The sequence below is a fragment of the Carcharhinus amblyrhynchos genome, chromosome 1 (assembly GCF_965287045.1).
Source record: "Carcharhinus amblyrhynchos chromosome 1, sCarAmb.v2.hapA, whole genome shotgun sequence".
Taxonomy (NCBI): Eukaryota; Metazoa; Chordata; class Chondrichthyes; order Carcharhiniformes; family Carcharhinidae; genus Carcharhinus; species Carcharhinus amblyrhynchos.
Window position 1 is genome coordinate 81,033,995 of NC_137324.1, and position 15,223 is coordinate 81,049,217.

Below are 15,223 nucleotides of genomic sequence, written 5' to 3' on the forward strand. Positions count from 1 at the left end.
CAATTACATCTTAATTTCTGCTTATATCCAGCATCAAAAAATCCTCTCAAAGGAAAAAATGCTTATGATGTTCATAGCATGTTTCATTGTTTAAGTCCTGTCTTCCAAAGATTTTATTTTAAACATTCCAGTTTAACATCAAGTTATAATGCTAGCAGTGCATTGCAGTGCTTTTTGTTATGTTTAACATGAGCTGTTCACATTGCTGTATGTTGTACTTGCATTAGTTCATCAAATGCCATTAAGAATTTATGTTTGTGCTTTGTTCCCCATCTAACACGCATGGACATCCCATTCTCATGCTTGTTTATGTTTTGCTGTCTTGCATTGCTTTATTCAGATGCCATCTAACAACACTATCAGAAAGCAAATAGAAACTCTGCAGGTGAGTATGCATGTCAAGTTTTCACACAGATAAAGTCTAGAAAGTTGGTAATAAACAGATGATATATAAATATATCTTCACACAGGTTTTTTTTGCAATCTGCTGCAAACTAATCTTCATTAAATTGCAGTGATTGCATTATACCTGTTAATCTTCCGTGAGGATGGCCTCACATTTAATTGTGTGGAGTGACCTGGTAAAGTCTTCACCATTGCTTCAAGCATAACAAGAATAGTGAAACTGAATAAAACTATATTAGTAGTTCAATAATATGTACCAAAATAGATTGTTAATGTTATTAAGGACAAGGGGAGGATTTCTCTTCTTGCCACCTGTCTGTGAACAGGTGTTTTTGATTTTTGATTTCCCCTTTTATAAATGGTGGCGTATTTTCCCTAAGTCTTTTCTTGGAGTCATCCAATCCCCTATTAATAACCCAAAAGCAAACTTGACATAAGTTAAACTAAGAGGGTAGGTTTATTTTACACACACGGCTGGACAGTTAAGACTATGACATTAAACTACTTGATGTTTGATTTCCTTTTAAAGTTTTGCAACATTTTAAACATGGACTTCCTCTGTCCTTTATCATAAACTATGCTAAATTTAACTGAATGCTTGAGAGATAATTGGGGATGGAGGTTTATGCTTTGCCAATGAATCCCACATTCTGTGAATAAAACAAAAACTAATCCCAAATCTATCACTAAATTCTTAAAGACTCTTGATAGGAAGGGGGGAATATAACATGAGACTTTTGATTTGTGCCTTAAGATGGTGGATAGACATTGTGGGTCAGGAGGTGAATTGCTTGTCTTGCAAAAATCTGGGTGGATATTAGTGTGTGACATACTGAAGTAGTATGCATGTGGAAGAGACTAGTGGGAAACGGCCCAGTAATTATGAAAGTAGTAGTAGATTCACAGTGTACAAATCAAAACAGGAGTAGGTACATTGAAATACATAAGAAATAGAAGTAGGCTATTTGTTCCATAGAGCCTGCTTTGCCATTCACTAAGATCATAGCTGATCTGAAAATTCCACTTCTACTCTTAAAACTTCTAATTTCAGTGTTGGCTTGAGTCCTGCCTTTGACTTTGCTCGATAAGCTTTTTATTTAAACTTGTATTGTAAATGACTCTTCAGTCATATGATTCTCTATAAATTTAAGGTTCCTTATCCCCAGACACAATTAATTTGATGGCTAACTCGTGGACCTTTGACTGAAGTTCAATAAGAAGATGAATGAAAACGTTCTATCCTCCGCAAACCGCAGGTCATCCAAAGCTTTACTGCCCATGTCCTAATATTCACCAAATCCAGTTCACCAATCACCGGAAGCGCTCTAACCTTGTTGGCTCCTTGTTAAGTAGACTATTTCAAAATTCTCATTTTTGTTTTCAAATTCCTCCATGGTCACACCTCTTCCCATCTCTGTAATCTCCACCCTACAATCCTCCAAGATGCCTGCATTGCTCTAATCCTGGCCGCTTGAAAGTCCTTGATTTTAATTGCTAAATGGTTGCTGGTTGTGGTTATGCTGTTAGCTGTTCAGGCTTCAGTGCTTTCCCTAAACCTTGCTGCCTTTCTACCTTTCACTTCTCCCTCAACTTGTTCTTTAAAACCTAGCTCTTTGACAAAACTTTTGGTCTTCTATCTCCTTATGTGGCTCAATGTCGAACTGTGTTTTATAATGTTGCTGTGAAGCAGTAGTCGTGATTTACATAAGGGTATGTCTCTCCTCATTTCTCCACATCTTGCAGCTCTCAGCTTTCCCGTTAAGTTGCCTGTAAGAGCCTAGCAATTTCAACTCCAATGAGCAATATGACTAGGGGAAACATTCATGAGATGGTATCCCGTTGCCTTCTTCACGTGTGCTTAGATTCTAGCCCTTATGCTATCACCACCAAACATTTGCTGGTTCCACTGTTTGTCATGTCTGTGACTGTTTTATTACACTGTAGTGCTGTATAACTGCAAGCCATTATTGATAGTAAAGCAATAATGCATTTGTGATGCTGTCTTTTGTAAAAAAAATACTTTTGTTAAATTTTAAAGAAAGACCTCATGTACTTCTGTGTTGAGTAAAATGACATTTGCTTACTAAATTATTTACATCGTCTAATGAAGCAGACTGTTTTACACTAACTGTAAAAAAAAAAGTGCAATATTCTTTGACAGATCAGTGCAGCTTTACAAACGGTTGCAAACTTCATGGATTATTGAATAGCATAATATACTTTGAAGGTTTTTATGCACTTTATGCACTGAAAATTTAAATCAAAATCTGATCGTCTGTACATCAATTTCTGAGTAATGGAGCAAGCATTCCATCGTCTCCTGAGACAGATGGATGTCAGTAGTAATAATAAGAATGAAGGAAATCAATACTAGTAATAATGAAACAAACCAAATCTTTCGAGATAGAGAGTCACTTCCTGTATAATTTAAACAGTTTCTTACATACTTGTTCCAGTATCAAAATGTTTACAGGTGCTTTGTATGTCTATTTTTTATCTGGACTGGTGCAAATAATATTTTGTGTGGAAACTGCATGTACATGGCATGTCTTTGTCTTCAATAAAAAATTCCTTTGTTTCTTCTGATAGAACAAAGATCCCAAAATGTCTCGAGTTGCACTGGAATCACTGTATAGGTTGCTATGGGTTTATGTAATCAGAATTAAATGTGAAAGCAACACTGTAACACAAAGGTGGGTATAGCTAAACAAGTGTATTTTAGAAACGTCAATGAATTGAATTAGACAGTTATGTTGAAGCAAAATACCATTTTAATAATAGTATCAGAAATTTTGTGTAAGGAAGAAAGTTGTACTTCATTAATATAGCCAAATTATTGCAGCGATCTTTGAAACTTTCATCCAATTCTCAAGTATTTACTTGACTGAAATACAAGCTGGGCAGCATGGTGGCACCATGGTTAACACTGCTGCCTCGCAGTGCAAGGACCCAGGTTCGATTGCCAGCTTGGGTCACTGTGCGGTGTCTGCATATTCTCTCTGTGTTTGCGTGGGTTTGTTCCGGTTTCCCCCTCAGTCCGAAAAACCTGCTGATTAGATGCATTGACCATGCTAAATTCTCCCTTAATGTACCCGAACAAGCGCCAGAGTGTGGTGACTAGGGGATTTTACAGTAACTTCATTGCAGTGTTAATGTAAGCCTACCTGTGACAGTAACAAATAAACCTCAAACTTTAAAAATAGGGTACTGCAAAAACCAGTGTTGTCTGAAAATTAGACATTTTTTCCCTGTGCTCCAGTGAACCTTAATCTTACCTAATGCTGCCCAGAAGTTGCAGAGTTGATGAGCTTTGCATGCTTGATTTTTCCCATGCTCTGGTGAACCTTGACTCTACCTGATCTAGTGCAGATTTGGCAGAGATGGTTGAACTCATCCAAGAACAAAAGACTTTTGTAGTGTCCAGTGAGGTAGAAAGCTATGTATTGTACTTGGGATCAGGACATATGTCAATTCTTGCTACAGTACAGAATACCTGCATTGAGATTTGATGCCATTAAGGCCACCCAAGTAGAAACCCACAGATATAAGTTCAAACAATGCACTTGATTCCAAAAAGCTTTTAAGTTCCATGGGCGCTGGTTGCCATCTTACAGCTGGCCCAAATCAGTTCAAAGAAAGTTATTGAAGAGTGCGTACAGTTTTGCATGAATAAAAAACAAAAAAGTTCCAGTTACAGCTGCAGGCATTTATAACAAAATTTCAACTTGATTGATCTTTTGTCATTTTACATACGTCTCCTAATGTAGGGAAGTGAGGGAGGCATCAAAGAGTTATTAACTCCAATGTGAGAAGGGAATTAGTATTAGCAGAGACATGGCCACTAATCTAAAATGCTTTGTAATAAAATCAGTTCGTTTTTCTTAGTCCCATGGTCACTGAGTTAAGGTATTTCGATTTGAATTAAGGTGTTCTGATTTTGTCCCCTCGAAAAATCAGCAAGTTCTGAAATCCGACAGACTCAGTCCAGGGGTTGCCTGATTTGAGGTATTCTACCTGTATTTCATTTAAGATACAGTAACATTAAGCTCCTTCTAAATTACAAAAATAAATGCCTGAAATAGTTACGCATAACAAATTTTGCGTACCAAATGCTAGGAATGTGATGGCGCATCTGAAATCTTTAGGGTAGGGTTTGGGCTTAGTTCATAAATATGTAGTTGCACTTTGGAAGTCTCAATGATTGACCTATAGTATATATTTTCAAGCTTGTATCACATTAATTAAAATAAATGGTATATTTAATCTCAACTCATTCAGCAAGGTGGAAGAGCAGCAGTTGTTTGCAAATATGACAAACAAGGCAACCTTTTATTTCTATGTTTCTTTTGTACATTTTGGGAAACTACTGAATTTTTAAGTTTTATTTTTCTTGCTAACTTACTAGCATGTGACAAATTCTTTGATAATTACAATCAAAAAGTAATATTTTTAGTAATAATGATACTTCTTTAAAAATGTTCTACATATCTGATGAATAATCCATCTGATCTAAATATTGCCACGGAAAAATCAGTCTGATATTTTCAAAGTAGATTATTTATTAATGATTCATTGATTTGTAAATATAGAATATCTCAAATTATAGTTGCATGCAATGTTCTGAGACAACATTGGGCACCTGTTATCTTTCTTGGAGTGTTTGGTATTGTGTACATAAATTCAGACTTCAAATAATTCATCTTTCTTTAAAATTTATTGTTAAAGTATGTGCAACTCATCTGTTGTGTCCATTCTGATATTGATCCATTTTTAATCCGTTTTTCAATTCTGACTTTCTAAACAGTCGCCTTTTGAGCATTGTATCAGCACTTTTTCCCAAAGGCTCCCGCAGTGTGGTTCCCCGTGACACGCCTCTGAACATATTTGTCAAGATTATTCAGTTTATTGCTCAGGTATGATTTCAGTAGTAATATTTATGGTGTAGTTCCAGATTATTCAAAAAGGTTTTGGCTTTGGTTTCTGTATCACATAAAATCTAAACAAAGTATCAGAATTTCACGAGCAAGTATAACATTTCTACTCTTCATTAACTTAAACAATGTCTGTTAAGCTTTTTTATATTCCTCAATATTTTTTGTGTATATGTTTATATATGCATGCTGTAAATATTTTTATTCTGAAGGCAGAATCTGCCGAGTTTTTTTTCTAATATGCCTGACTATTTCACATGTGTTTGTATGTACATATGTATTCATACACACACTCAGGACACTTGCCTTCTGGAGGATGCATTTGTTTGTGTGGCAATCTATCCATGTGACACGTAGAGCCTTCTGTAGATAATGCTGATGTCTCGAGCTTTCACAGGTGTCACCACACTTTCACACCTGTCAAGTGTCAAGAGGATGCCTGCCTTGGAGACTGTGACCTTTGTGCCTGGACACTGGTGGTGTTGATTAACGAAGACTCCTCAGAACAACTTTCCAAAGGAGTTGTTCATGCATTGGATCCTTTGCAGTATCTTCAAGTCTATGGTCATTGATTGGAACACGAGTCTACTGAGATAGCAGAAGCAGTTGACTGCCTTCAGATGGCAATACGCAGTCTTGACAATGGCAGGATTTGCTGCTAGTCCAGTTTTAGTTAGAGGAGGACCTTCAACTTATCAACATTCAGATACAGCCCTGGGGCTCAATACGTTTCTTCAGACATGTCAAGGGTGGCCTCTAGGCCTTCTTTATATGCCAGGATAATAATCATCTGCATGCATGCATGAGACTTTGATCTTTGCTTTCAGCCTTTGGGAGGTTGAAAAGCTTTCTGTTAAACCTGGATGCAATTTGGACCTTGGGTGGGAGGCCATCCTTGATCATGTTGGGGATGACCACTCAGAAGATGAAGAAAGGGGTGAGCAGAAGCACAAATCCTTGCTTGTTGCCAATTCTGACATGAAAAGCATCTTAACTCCAGTCCATTCAATAGTACAGGGGCAATCATTTTGTTATGGAGAAGCTACACATCCTCAGTGTATTTCTACGGTCAACTGATGCAGCCTAGGATCTTCTAGAGAACTTTCTGTTCAATGAATCAAAGACTTCATCAGATCAAGAACATATGAAAAGATACATATGAGCGCAAGCATTCTTCGGGAAGCAAGCATCTTGAGTGACCATTCCTGAGCGGTAACTGTACTGGACAGTCATTGCATGACACTGAGCACTCGCCTTCCAAAATGCACTCTCTACTCTCAGCTTGCGACTGGTTAAGTATTGCTGGGTGGCCAGCAGAAACATTTCAAAGATACCCTGAAAGCATACTTGAAGAAGATTGGCTTTGACCTCAACAGCTGAGAAGGGAGCACTGCACTGCTCAGGATGGTGAGCCCTGCTTTGCCAAGGTGTAAGGATGGCGACAAAGGCCAAAGACCCAAGAACGAAGAAAGCTCAAGAAGGCATACGCCTCCTCATCAAATGCAGGCTGACCTAATGTGGAATGTGGATTTTTGATTTCTTCTTTTTATTCAATTTCTGTCTTAGCCTTTTACTTTCCATTCTTCACTTCTTTACCTTGCACTGACTTCATTCATCCTCTATTGCCCCTCTCTCATCTTTTCCTTTTCTCTCTCTTTCTCCCTCCCTTTGCTACTCTAGAACTCTGGCAAGCATCTTCCTTGCTCCAAGGCACTGCTGTTACTATTTATACATACATACATTTACTCCTTGGACAGTGGGCGGCATGATTGCAGAGTGGTTAGCACTGTTGCCTCACAGCACCAGGGACCTGGATTCAATTCTAGCCTCGGGTGACTGTGTAGAGTTTGCATGTTCTCCCTTTGTATGCGTGGATTTCCTCCAGCGCTCCAGTTTCCTCCCACATTCCAAAGATGTGTGGGTTAGGTGGATTGGCCATGCTTAATTAATTAGTGTCAGGGGCACTAGCAGGGTAAATGCTTGGGATTATGGGGATTGGAACTTGTTGAGATTTTTGTCAGTGCAGGTTCAATGGGCTCAATGGCCTTCTGCATTGTTAGGATTCTATGATTCTGTGAATATAATGCTGTTAATCTGTACTGTCATTGTGTTGAAATTACCTGGCTGTTGTTACATAAATTTGTGTAATCAATTTTGAGTCATTTGTGATGAGTTCATTCATTTGAAAGAACATGCTATTTGGGCCACATTTTTTAGTTGTTTACCTGCTGTACCAAAAGCCCTAGAACTGTAAATGACAAATCCAGTTTGCAAATGTGAGAACAGACTGGAGCAGATGTCAAAATGGATTTTTTTCTCTCACAGTATCTTTAGATTTTCTCGAGCTACTTTTTGATTTTCAGAGACCACATTTTAGTTTTCAGCTCCTTTTCCATTCTCCCTGTGGACTAGTGAGGTCACAGCTAATGTGTTTTCACTGTAAATGCACAAAGCTAGAAGATTTCAATCAGGCAGTTACTACTGATTTTACTGCATTAAGACAAAGAAGATATACAAAAATATTCCTCAGACACATCAAGTTTAATGTTTTGAGGGAGCTAGTCAACCTAATGCTGCATCTAAGATCATTATTCCAGTATTAATTACAACATATCGTACAATGAACCAACTGATAGGAACACAGGAATTAGGAGCAGAAGTAGGCAATTCAGATCTTTGGGCCAGCTCCACCACTCAATCAGATCATGGCTGATCTCTGCCTGGTCTAAAATCCATCTCTGGATTCCCCTGTTCCCCATATCCCTTTGACTCTTTTTCTTTATCAGAAATGTATCTATCTCCTTCAAACCATTCATTGATTCAGACTCTACCGCACTATTTGGCAGCAAGTTCCACAAATTCACTTCTGTCTGCGCTTAAGAATCGTTTTAAAAGGTAAAAGGGGATGTCAATTCACTGAGCCAATATAACATAACAACAGCTTTTAAAAGAGGCAAAAACCTATAAGATTTATCTACCAGGAACAGAGGACACAAGCTACCCCACTTCCCAGCCCTCCTCTTTCTCTACCCCTTCCCCCCCCTCCCCCCTCACTCAGCATGTCCATTTCTCAACCCAAGGGTGGGTGGGAATGTGTGTGTGTGTGTCACACATGGACGTATGCACGCCTGTCTGTCACTCACCCACATGTATTTGCACCTTGTTCTAGGGGTTTCCTATTTTCCCCTTGCCTCCTTTGCCCCCATGCATTGAATTCTAAGTTTTTGATCTCATTTACTCTCCTTACCTACCTCTGCAATCACTGCCAGCTCTAAATCCCAGACCTGGGATCCCATAGTCTTGAGTACTTCAATCCCCCTTCTTGTGCACCTCCAGTTTACCACTAACGGCTTCATCTGTTTTCACCCTCTTCTTTAGAAAACTCTTCCTAATATCTTCTGCATACAGCTATATTTGCTTTTAAAAGTGTCATGAAAATTAATCTCATTGACAATCCTTCTAGTATTTTTCCCTAACAACAGCTGAGATCCTGGTTCTTCGTTAAATGCCTAGGTGCCTTAAAGGATCTGCACACAACTTTTGTTATTTCTTGAAGTTGTTCAAATTTGGAGTTCTATTTGCATGTGGATCTTTAGACATTTAGACATTTTGTTCCAAAATCCCAACAGTTATGTCCAGCTCCTGCCTGTCAGAATCCACCACCGTGGACTAGTATGAGGGTACCTAATTAACATGGGACAGACAAAATCACACAGCTTTCTATGCTAGTGAAATCATAACACAGGCATTACCACATATTTAATGATGCGTTCAAAAGAGATACTGGACAAGAGGACTGATGGATCAATCAGGAAAGGTTGTAAGGTAAACCCAACAATTACAGATCAATTTAAATTTGATGGTGGGGAAGCTTCTAGAAACAATTATTTGGGATAGAATTAATAGTTACATAGAAAAATGAGGCTTGATTAGGAAGAGCCTAATTTATTTGATTTCTCAAGGGAAGATTGTGTTTGACTAACTTGCTTAAATTCTTTGTAGGGGTAATGGGGAGGGATGATGAAGGTAATGATATTGATGGGTGTACATGGACTTTGAAAAGGCATTTGATACAGCGCCACAAAATAAACTTTTGAGAAAAATTGTAGCTCAAGGAATAAAGGGGACAATATCAATGTGGGATGCAAAATTGACTATGAGGAAACAGCTAATAATGACAAATGGATATTTTTCGTGATGGAGGAAGGCTTCTTTTGAAGTTCCCCAGGGGATACTATTGGGACCCTTATTTTTCCAAACATAAATTAGTGATCTAGATCTTGGTGTGCCGGGGACAATTGCAAAGTTTGCGTATGACTCAAAACTCGGAAGTATTGTAATCTGTAAAGACAGTGTGGAAGTTCAAAAGAACATTGACAATTTGGTGGAGAGGCAGATAGCTGACAGATGACGTTCAATGCAGAGAAGTGTGAGGTGACGCATTTTGATCAGAAGAACGTAGGCAGACAATATAAAACAAGGGGTACAAATAATGGATGTGCAGGAGCAGAGAGACCAAAGTGTGTACGTGCTTAGGTCGTTAAAGGTGGCAGGATAAGTTGAAATGAAGCATGCATTATCCTAGGCATCATTAATAGGCGCATGGAATACAAGAACAAGAAAGTTCTTGTACTCTGAATTTGCTGTGGACAGTAGTTAGACCTCAGCTGGAGTATTATGTACAGTCTAGGCTAGGATGTTGCGTTCCATTCTGGACACCACACCATAGGAGGGATGTGAATGCATTGGCGAGAGCGCAAAAGAGGTTTACAAGAATGGTTCCAGGATGAGAAACATCAGTTATGAAGATAGATTGGAAAAGGTGGGACTGTAGGCCAAAAGGTGATTTGAACAAGGTGCTCAAAATCATGAGGGGAACGGACAGTGTAGATAGGGAGAAACTGTTGTTGCTTGTAAGTGGATTGAAAGTAAGAGGACACATTTGAAAGTTTGACTACCTTGTTTTTATTTTAACAACAGGAGCGACTTGATTTTGCAATGAAAGAAATCATATTTGATCTACTTTGTGTTGGAAAGCCATCAAAAACATTTGCCATTAATCCAGAGGTAAGACTATTGCCTAAGTAATCTATTTTTTAACATGTTAATAGCTGGTGTATCAAGGGTACATACATGCAGTTGCGATAGAACTTATGGTTGTTTAGGATATTTTTTCTTTATTACAATAAATTGTACAAATCTTTTGTGATCTTTGCATAATGAAATAATATCCCTACTGATGGAAAATGTTTATGGGATATTCACATTTTAATGTTCTACAATAAAGCTTCTATTTAATTCTACTTTTGAATTTCTCTGTTATTCCATGCACAATATGGAAGCTCTAAAAGTGGATTCTGAAATTTGCAATTAGCTGAAATAACCTACATTTGCCTGTTTATGACAATGGTCTTAGTGACAAGTCAAATCTACAGCTAAACATTCCAGCACTAGTGAAATATTGTGGCGGATGCTTCAAATCTGAAATAAAAACAGAAAATGCTGAAAGTACTCAGCAGTGAGTTCTGATGGAAGGTCATCGACGTTAACTCCGTTTTTCCACAGATGCTGCCTGACCTGAGTTTTTTTTAGTATTTTCTGTTTTTTATAAACATTCCAAGTGTACTCCAGACTTGGACTTATTTGTGAACAATGCCTTTGCAGATCAAATATAAATTTGTACGTAATAACTAATTTATTGAAGGCCTTTCATGTAGGGCGCACACTTCTTATCAGAGTCGCACATATTTGCTGTCACATTTCAATTGTATTTCGATTAGCTCTGAGTAAAATGGCAACAAGCTACAGTTAAAAAAGTTGGGAGACTTTGAATCAAATCTGATGAAAGTGACTATGAGAAATTGTTATGAATTCATGGAAGCCACCAGCGAGATGAAACTGCATACAAACAGTTTTAGGTTGGTTCATCACCCTAGTCTGCTTATCCACAGTATTCTAACCCTGAATCCCATTTGCAGACAAAAGCCCATCTAATTAAGATTTATTGTAGCAATGTCCGTACCAGTAAACCAAGTGATCTGTTTTAGTAATATTGGTTGAAGGGTATATATTGGTCAGAACACTTGGAGAGATACCTCTGTTGTCTCAGTTCTGTTGTTGTTTCAATAATGTGTAATGAATAAAATTGTTATGTTAATTCACATTAAAATGGAATGGTGAAGAAGGTCATAAGATCAATGAGTCCTGCCCAACAATGAGCCTGAGTAGCTTGGTTACTATGAGAACAGGAAAGCCCAGGGTGAGACTTACTGGGAGCAAAACATAAAATGTTCACACCTGGCACTGTGTACCTTTGAACGAGGAATTCCTCCGAAAACACGCAAGCAAACATGCCAGATTATGCTTTAGTCATTTTTTTTTAGTTTCTACAACTCTCAAAGCCCTCAATCTTACTGCTGTTCTTGGCAACGTAAGTCTCTTTTATTGTACTCCTTCAGTTAGCTGTGGTTGGATCTCGTTTCTCATGGAAATTTTGTTTCTGAATAGATGGCCAATTTGTTGAGAATTATGAATTATGAATTTTTTTTTCCCATCATCCCTTTTAGTCACATTCTACTTTAGCCAATGCACCCCTCTCATCTTTATTTAAGCTTCAGACCCTACTTTTGGACTTAAGTAAGTCATCCTTGAACATTGTTTCCAAGATGACCCTTACAATCGATTACAAATTAACTCCTGTCTCATTGCACTAGATAAGGTGTAAAACCATCTATTTCCCAGTTGGTCTGATGACATGTTGCACAAGGAAAGTCTCTCAACTCCATTTCATGAAATTCATCATTCAAACTACATTTGCCAGAATGATTTGTCCAGCCAATATGGGGTCAAGGCCCCTCATGATTATTGCAGTATTTTTAATGCAATCTCCTCACTTCTTGATTACCACTTTGTCCAACATTATAACTACCATTTGGGAACCTATAAAGCACTCCCACTAGTGTTTCGGCTCCTTGTTATTTCCTATCTCTACTCATGCTGATCATACTTCCTGATCCTCTGGAGTGAACAATAGTTGCAAAGTAATGACAAGCACACGCATTTGTTGGTTTGGCTTCTGCTGCCACATTGAGTTGTTGTTTATGGAAAAACATTAGCCTGAGCCTCTGGATTACTAGCCCAGTGACATTAGGTTGAGTGACTTGGGTTACTGGAAGACATAGACACAGTGGTCACATGGGTGGATAAGTGGCAGATGGTATTTAACTCTGAAAAGTGTGAGGTGATGCACTTTGAAGGAGTAATTTGACAAGGAAGTATACTATGAAAAGTTTGACACTGGGAAGTTCCGGAGAACAAAGGGACCTTGATGTCTTTGTCCACAGATCTCTGAAGGTGGAAAGGCAGGTAAATAGAGAGGTGAAAAAGACATATGACACACTCGCCTTTATCGGTTGGGGTGTAGATTACAAAAGCAGAGAGGTCATGATGGAATTTTATAGAACTTTGGTGAGGCCACAGCTGGAATGCTATGTGCAGTTCTGGTCACTATATTATAGGAAGGAAGTGAACGCACTGGAGGGGGTGCAGAGGAGATTTACCAGGATGCTGCCTGGGATGGAACATTTAAGTTATGAAGAGAGGTTGGATAGTTTTGGATTGTTTTCATTGGGGTATAGAAGAGTGAGAAGTGACCTGATTGAGGTGTTCAAGATTGTGAGTGGCATGTACAAGATGCTGTTCCCCTTAGTTGAAGGGTCAGTTACGAGGGGACACAAGTGAGGGATGGGAAGTTTAGGGGGGATTTGAGGTAAAATGTTTTTACTCAAAGGGTGATGACAGTCTGAAATGCACTGCCTGGGACAATGGTGCACATGGGATGCCTCATATTCTTTAAAAAGTATCCAGATGAGCACTTGGCATGCCATAATATTCAAGGTTGGCAAGTGGGATTAGGTGGATAGGTCAGGGCCCTTCATGTGTCGGTGCAGACTCGATGGGCTGACGGGCCTCTACTGCTCTGTAGTGTTCTGTGATTCTGTGACGTCACCATTATGCCGCTGACTTTCCTCACTATTGGGGAAAAAAATGTTTAAAACAAATATTTTCCCATGCCACAATATATTTTTGTATATGTAGAGTAGAGGCAAACCTGTTGTCATCATGAAGTACTTTTGCGCGGAAGAATCAATTGCTTGCCACAGTTATATTCCCATAAATGTCTTTCATTGTATTGGTAATTATTTAAATGATGAAATAAAACAAACTAGAAATTTGTGTAGTTTATTTATGAATGTTTGCTCCTTGAGCAAGAAATTTCTATTTGGGCTAAAGGGATCAATGAATATGGGGGAGGGTGGGATCAGGATATTGAATTTGATGATCAGCCATAATCAAAATGAATGGCAAGCAAGCTGAAAGGGCAGAATGGCCTACTCCTGCTTCTAGTTTCTAAATAACCTTGAAACTAGAGCTGATACCTTATTTCTATTTAATTGTACAATCAGTAATTTGTCACTGCGTTTTCACATTTGTTTTTCAATTGTTCATTCAAAACTGATTAAGTTTTCAGTCAAATTTAACATTGAGGATGTAATCAAGTCCTCTTTTTCTTTGAGTAAAGTTATATGTTGTGTAATAATATGTAGTGTAATAATAGTGTAATAATATCCAGCATGTCCTTAAATAAATTGAAAGCACCGATTAAACAATAACTTGTGTTTGGTTAAAATTGAATCCATCACCAGTAAATCAGCATATACGACAATGCTTGGAATTCAATGATATGAATATCTCACACACATGTATTTAGGCCTTTTCAGTGCATGAAAAGAATATTTTAATCAACGGATATGAGAATTAGATGACGCATACAGTACAATTTTAAGCAGTATTTTGATCAGTGGATGACTAAAGATAAAATTGAGATTCTGCCACTTGTCGAATAGAGGTCGATCATGATTAAATTCCTCACTCTTGAAAGAATTGACAGTTGCTCATTGTTATGTTTCTGTTACAGAGAATGAACATAGGTTTGAGAGCATTCCTCGTAATTGCTGATAGTTTACAGCAGAAAGATGGGGAACCTCCAATGCCAACAACAGGAGTTGTTCTTCCATCGGGTAGTACACTGCGAGTAAAGAAAATCTTCCTGAACAAAACCCTCACAGATGAAGAAGCTAAAGTGATAGGTTGGTTTGGCATACTTGAAAGTTATATTTGTACATGTTAGACTCTTTTAGCACCCTTCTCATTACATTATACTTAAGTTGCAAAATTCTTACTTTTATATTTTTCTCTGATTCAACATTGCATGCCGTTGCAATAAATCAGTTCTTTCATAATCTGTGCATGCATTTTAATTGTCCAATTTCTAAATAATTAAGTCAGAGCTGGAAAATTAATCTTTATCACTGCAATTGGCTTGTTAGATATATGAAGCGAAGATCTGGTTGATATCAAAAGGCAGTAGAACAAATAGTTCTAAGGTGGCATGATGTCACTGTGGTTAGCACTGCCGTCTCAACAGTGCCAGGGACCCAGATTAAATTCCAGCCTTCATGACTGTCTGTATGGAGTTTGCACGTTTTCTCCGGGTGCGCTGGTTTCCTCCTATTGTCCAAAGATGTGTGGGTTAGATGGATTGGCCATACTAAATTGTCCCATAGATGTATAAGGATGTGTAAGTTAAGGGCATTAGAGGAGTAAACATATAGGGTTGTGGGATAGGGCTGGGGTAAAATGCTCTGTTAGGGATTCTGTGAGTTAAACAATGGGTTGTTATCATATGGATTTATTAAGCAATAAATAAATTAACAGTGGCAAAGAAAAGATGCTACTTTTGCCATAGGGTAATGAAAAGGGCAAAAAAGATATTCCTGCAGCCTATATAAAATAAATAGTTCATTCATTGGAAGTAGTAAGACTAC

The 15,223-nt window shown here is 38.1% G+C and overlaps 1 protein-coding gene across 12 annotated transcripts in view; it reads left to right on the plus strand.

Annotated features, from left to right (window-relative positions):
* The window catches only part of fryl (furry homolog, like), a 474,495-nt gene that overhangs the window by 252,770 nt on the left and 206,502 nt on the right, over window positions 1-15,223 (plus strand). For 8 of the 12 annotated variants that reach the window (XR_013886541.1, XM_080187850.1, XM_080187842.1 and 5 more), the window contains 5 exons: window positions 341-385; window positions 2,995-3,098; window positions 5,210-5,318; window positions 10,317-10,403; window positions 14,314-14,485. Coding sequence is in view for 11 of the 12 variants with exons in the window: in XM_080187850.1 (XP_080043976.1) it covers window positions 341-385; window positions 2,995-3,098; window positions 5,210-5,318; window positions 10,317-10,403; window positions 14,314-14,485 (517 nt within the window). In the remaining variant the exon portion in view is untranslated. The remainder of the gene's footprint in view (window positions 1-340; window positions 386-2,994; window positions 3,099-5,209; window positions 5,319-10,316; window positions 10,404-14,313; window positions 14,486-15,223) is intronic. The other 4 variants (XM_080187825.1, XM_080187834.1, XM_080187887.1 and 1 more) reach the window with 1 other exon arrangement.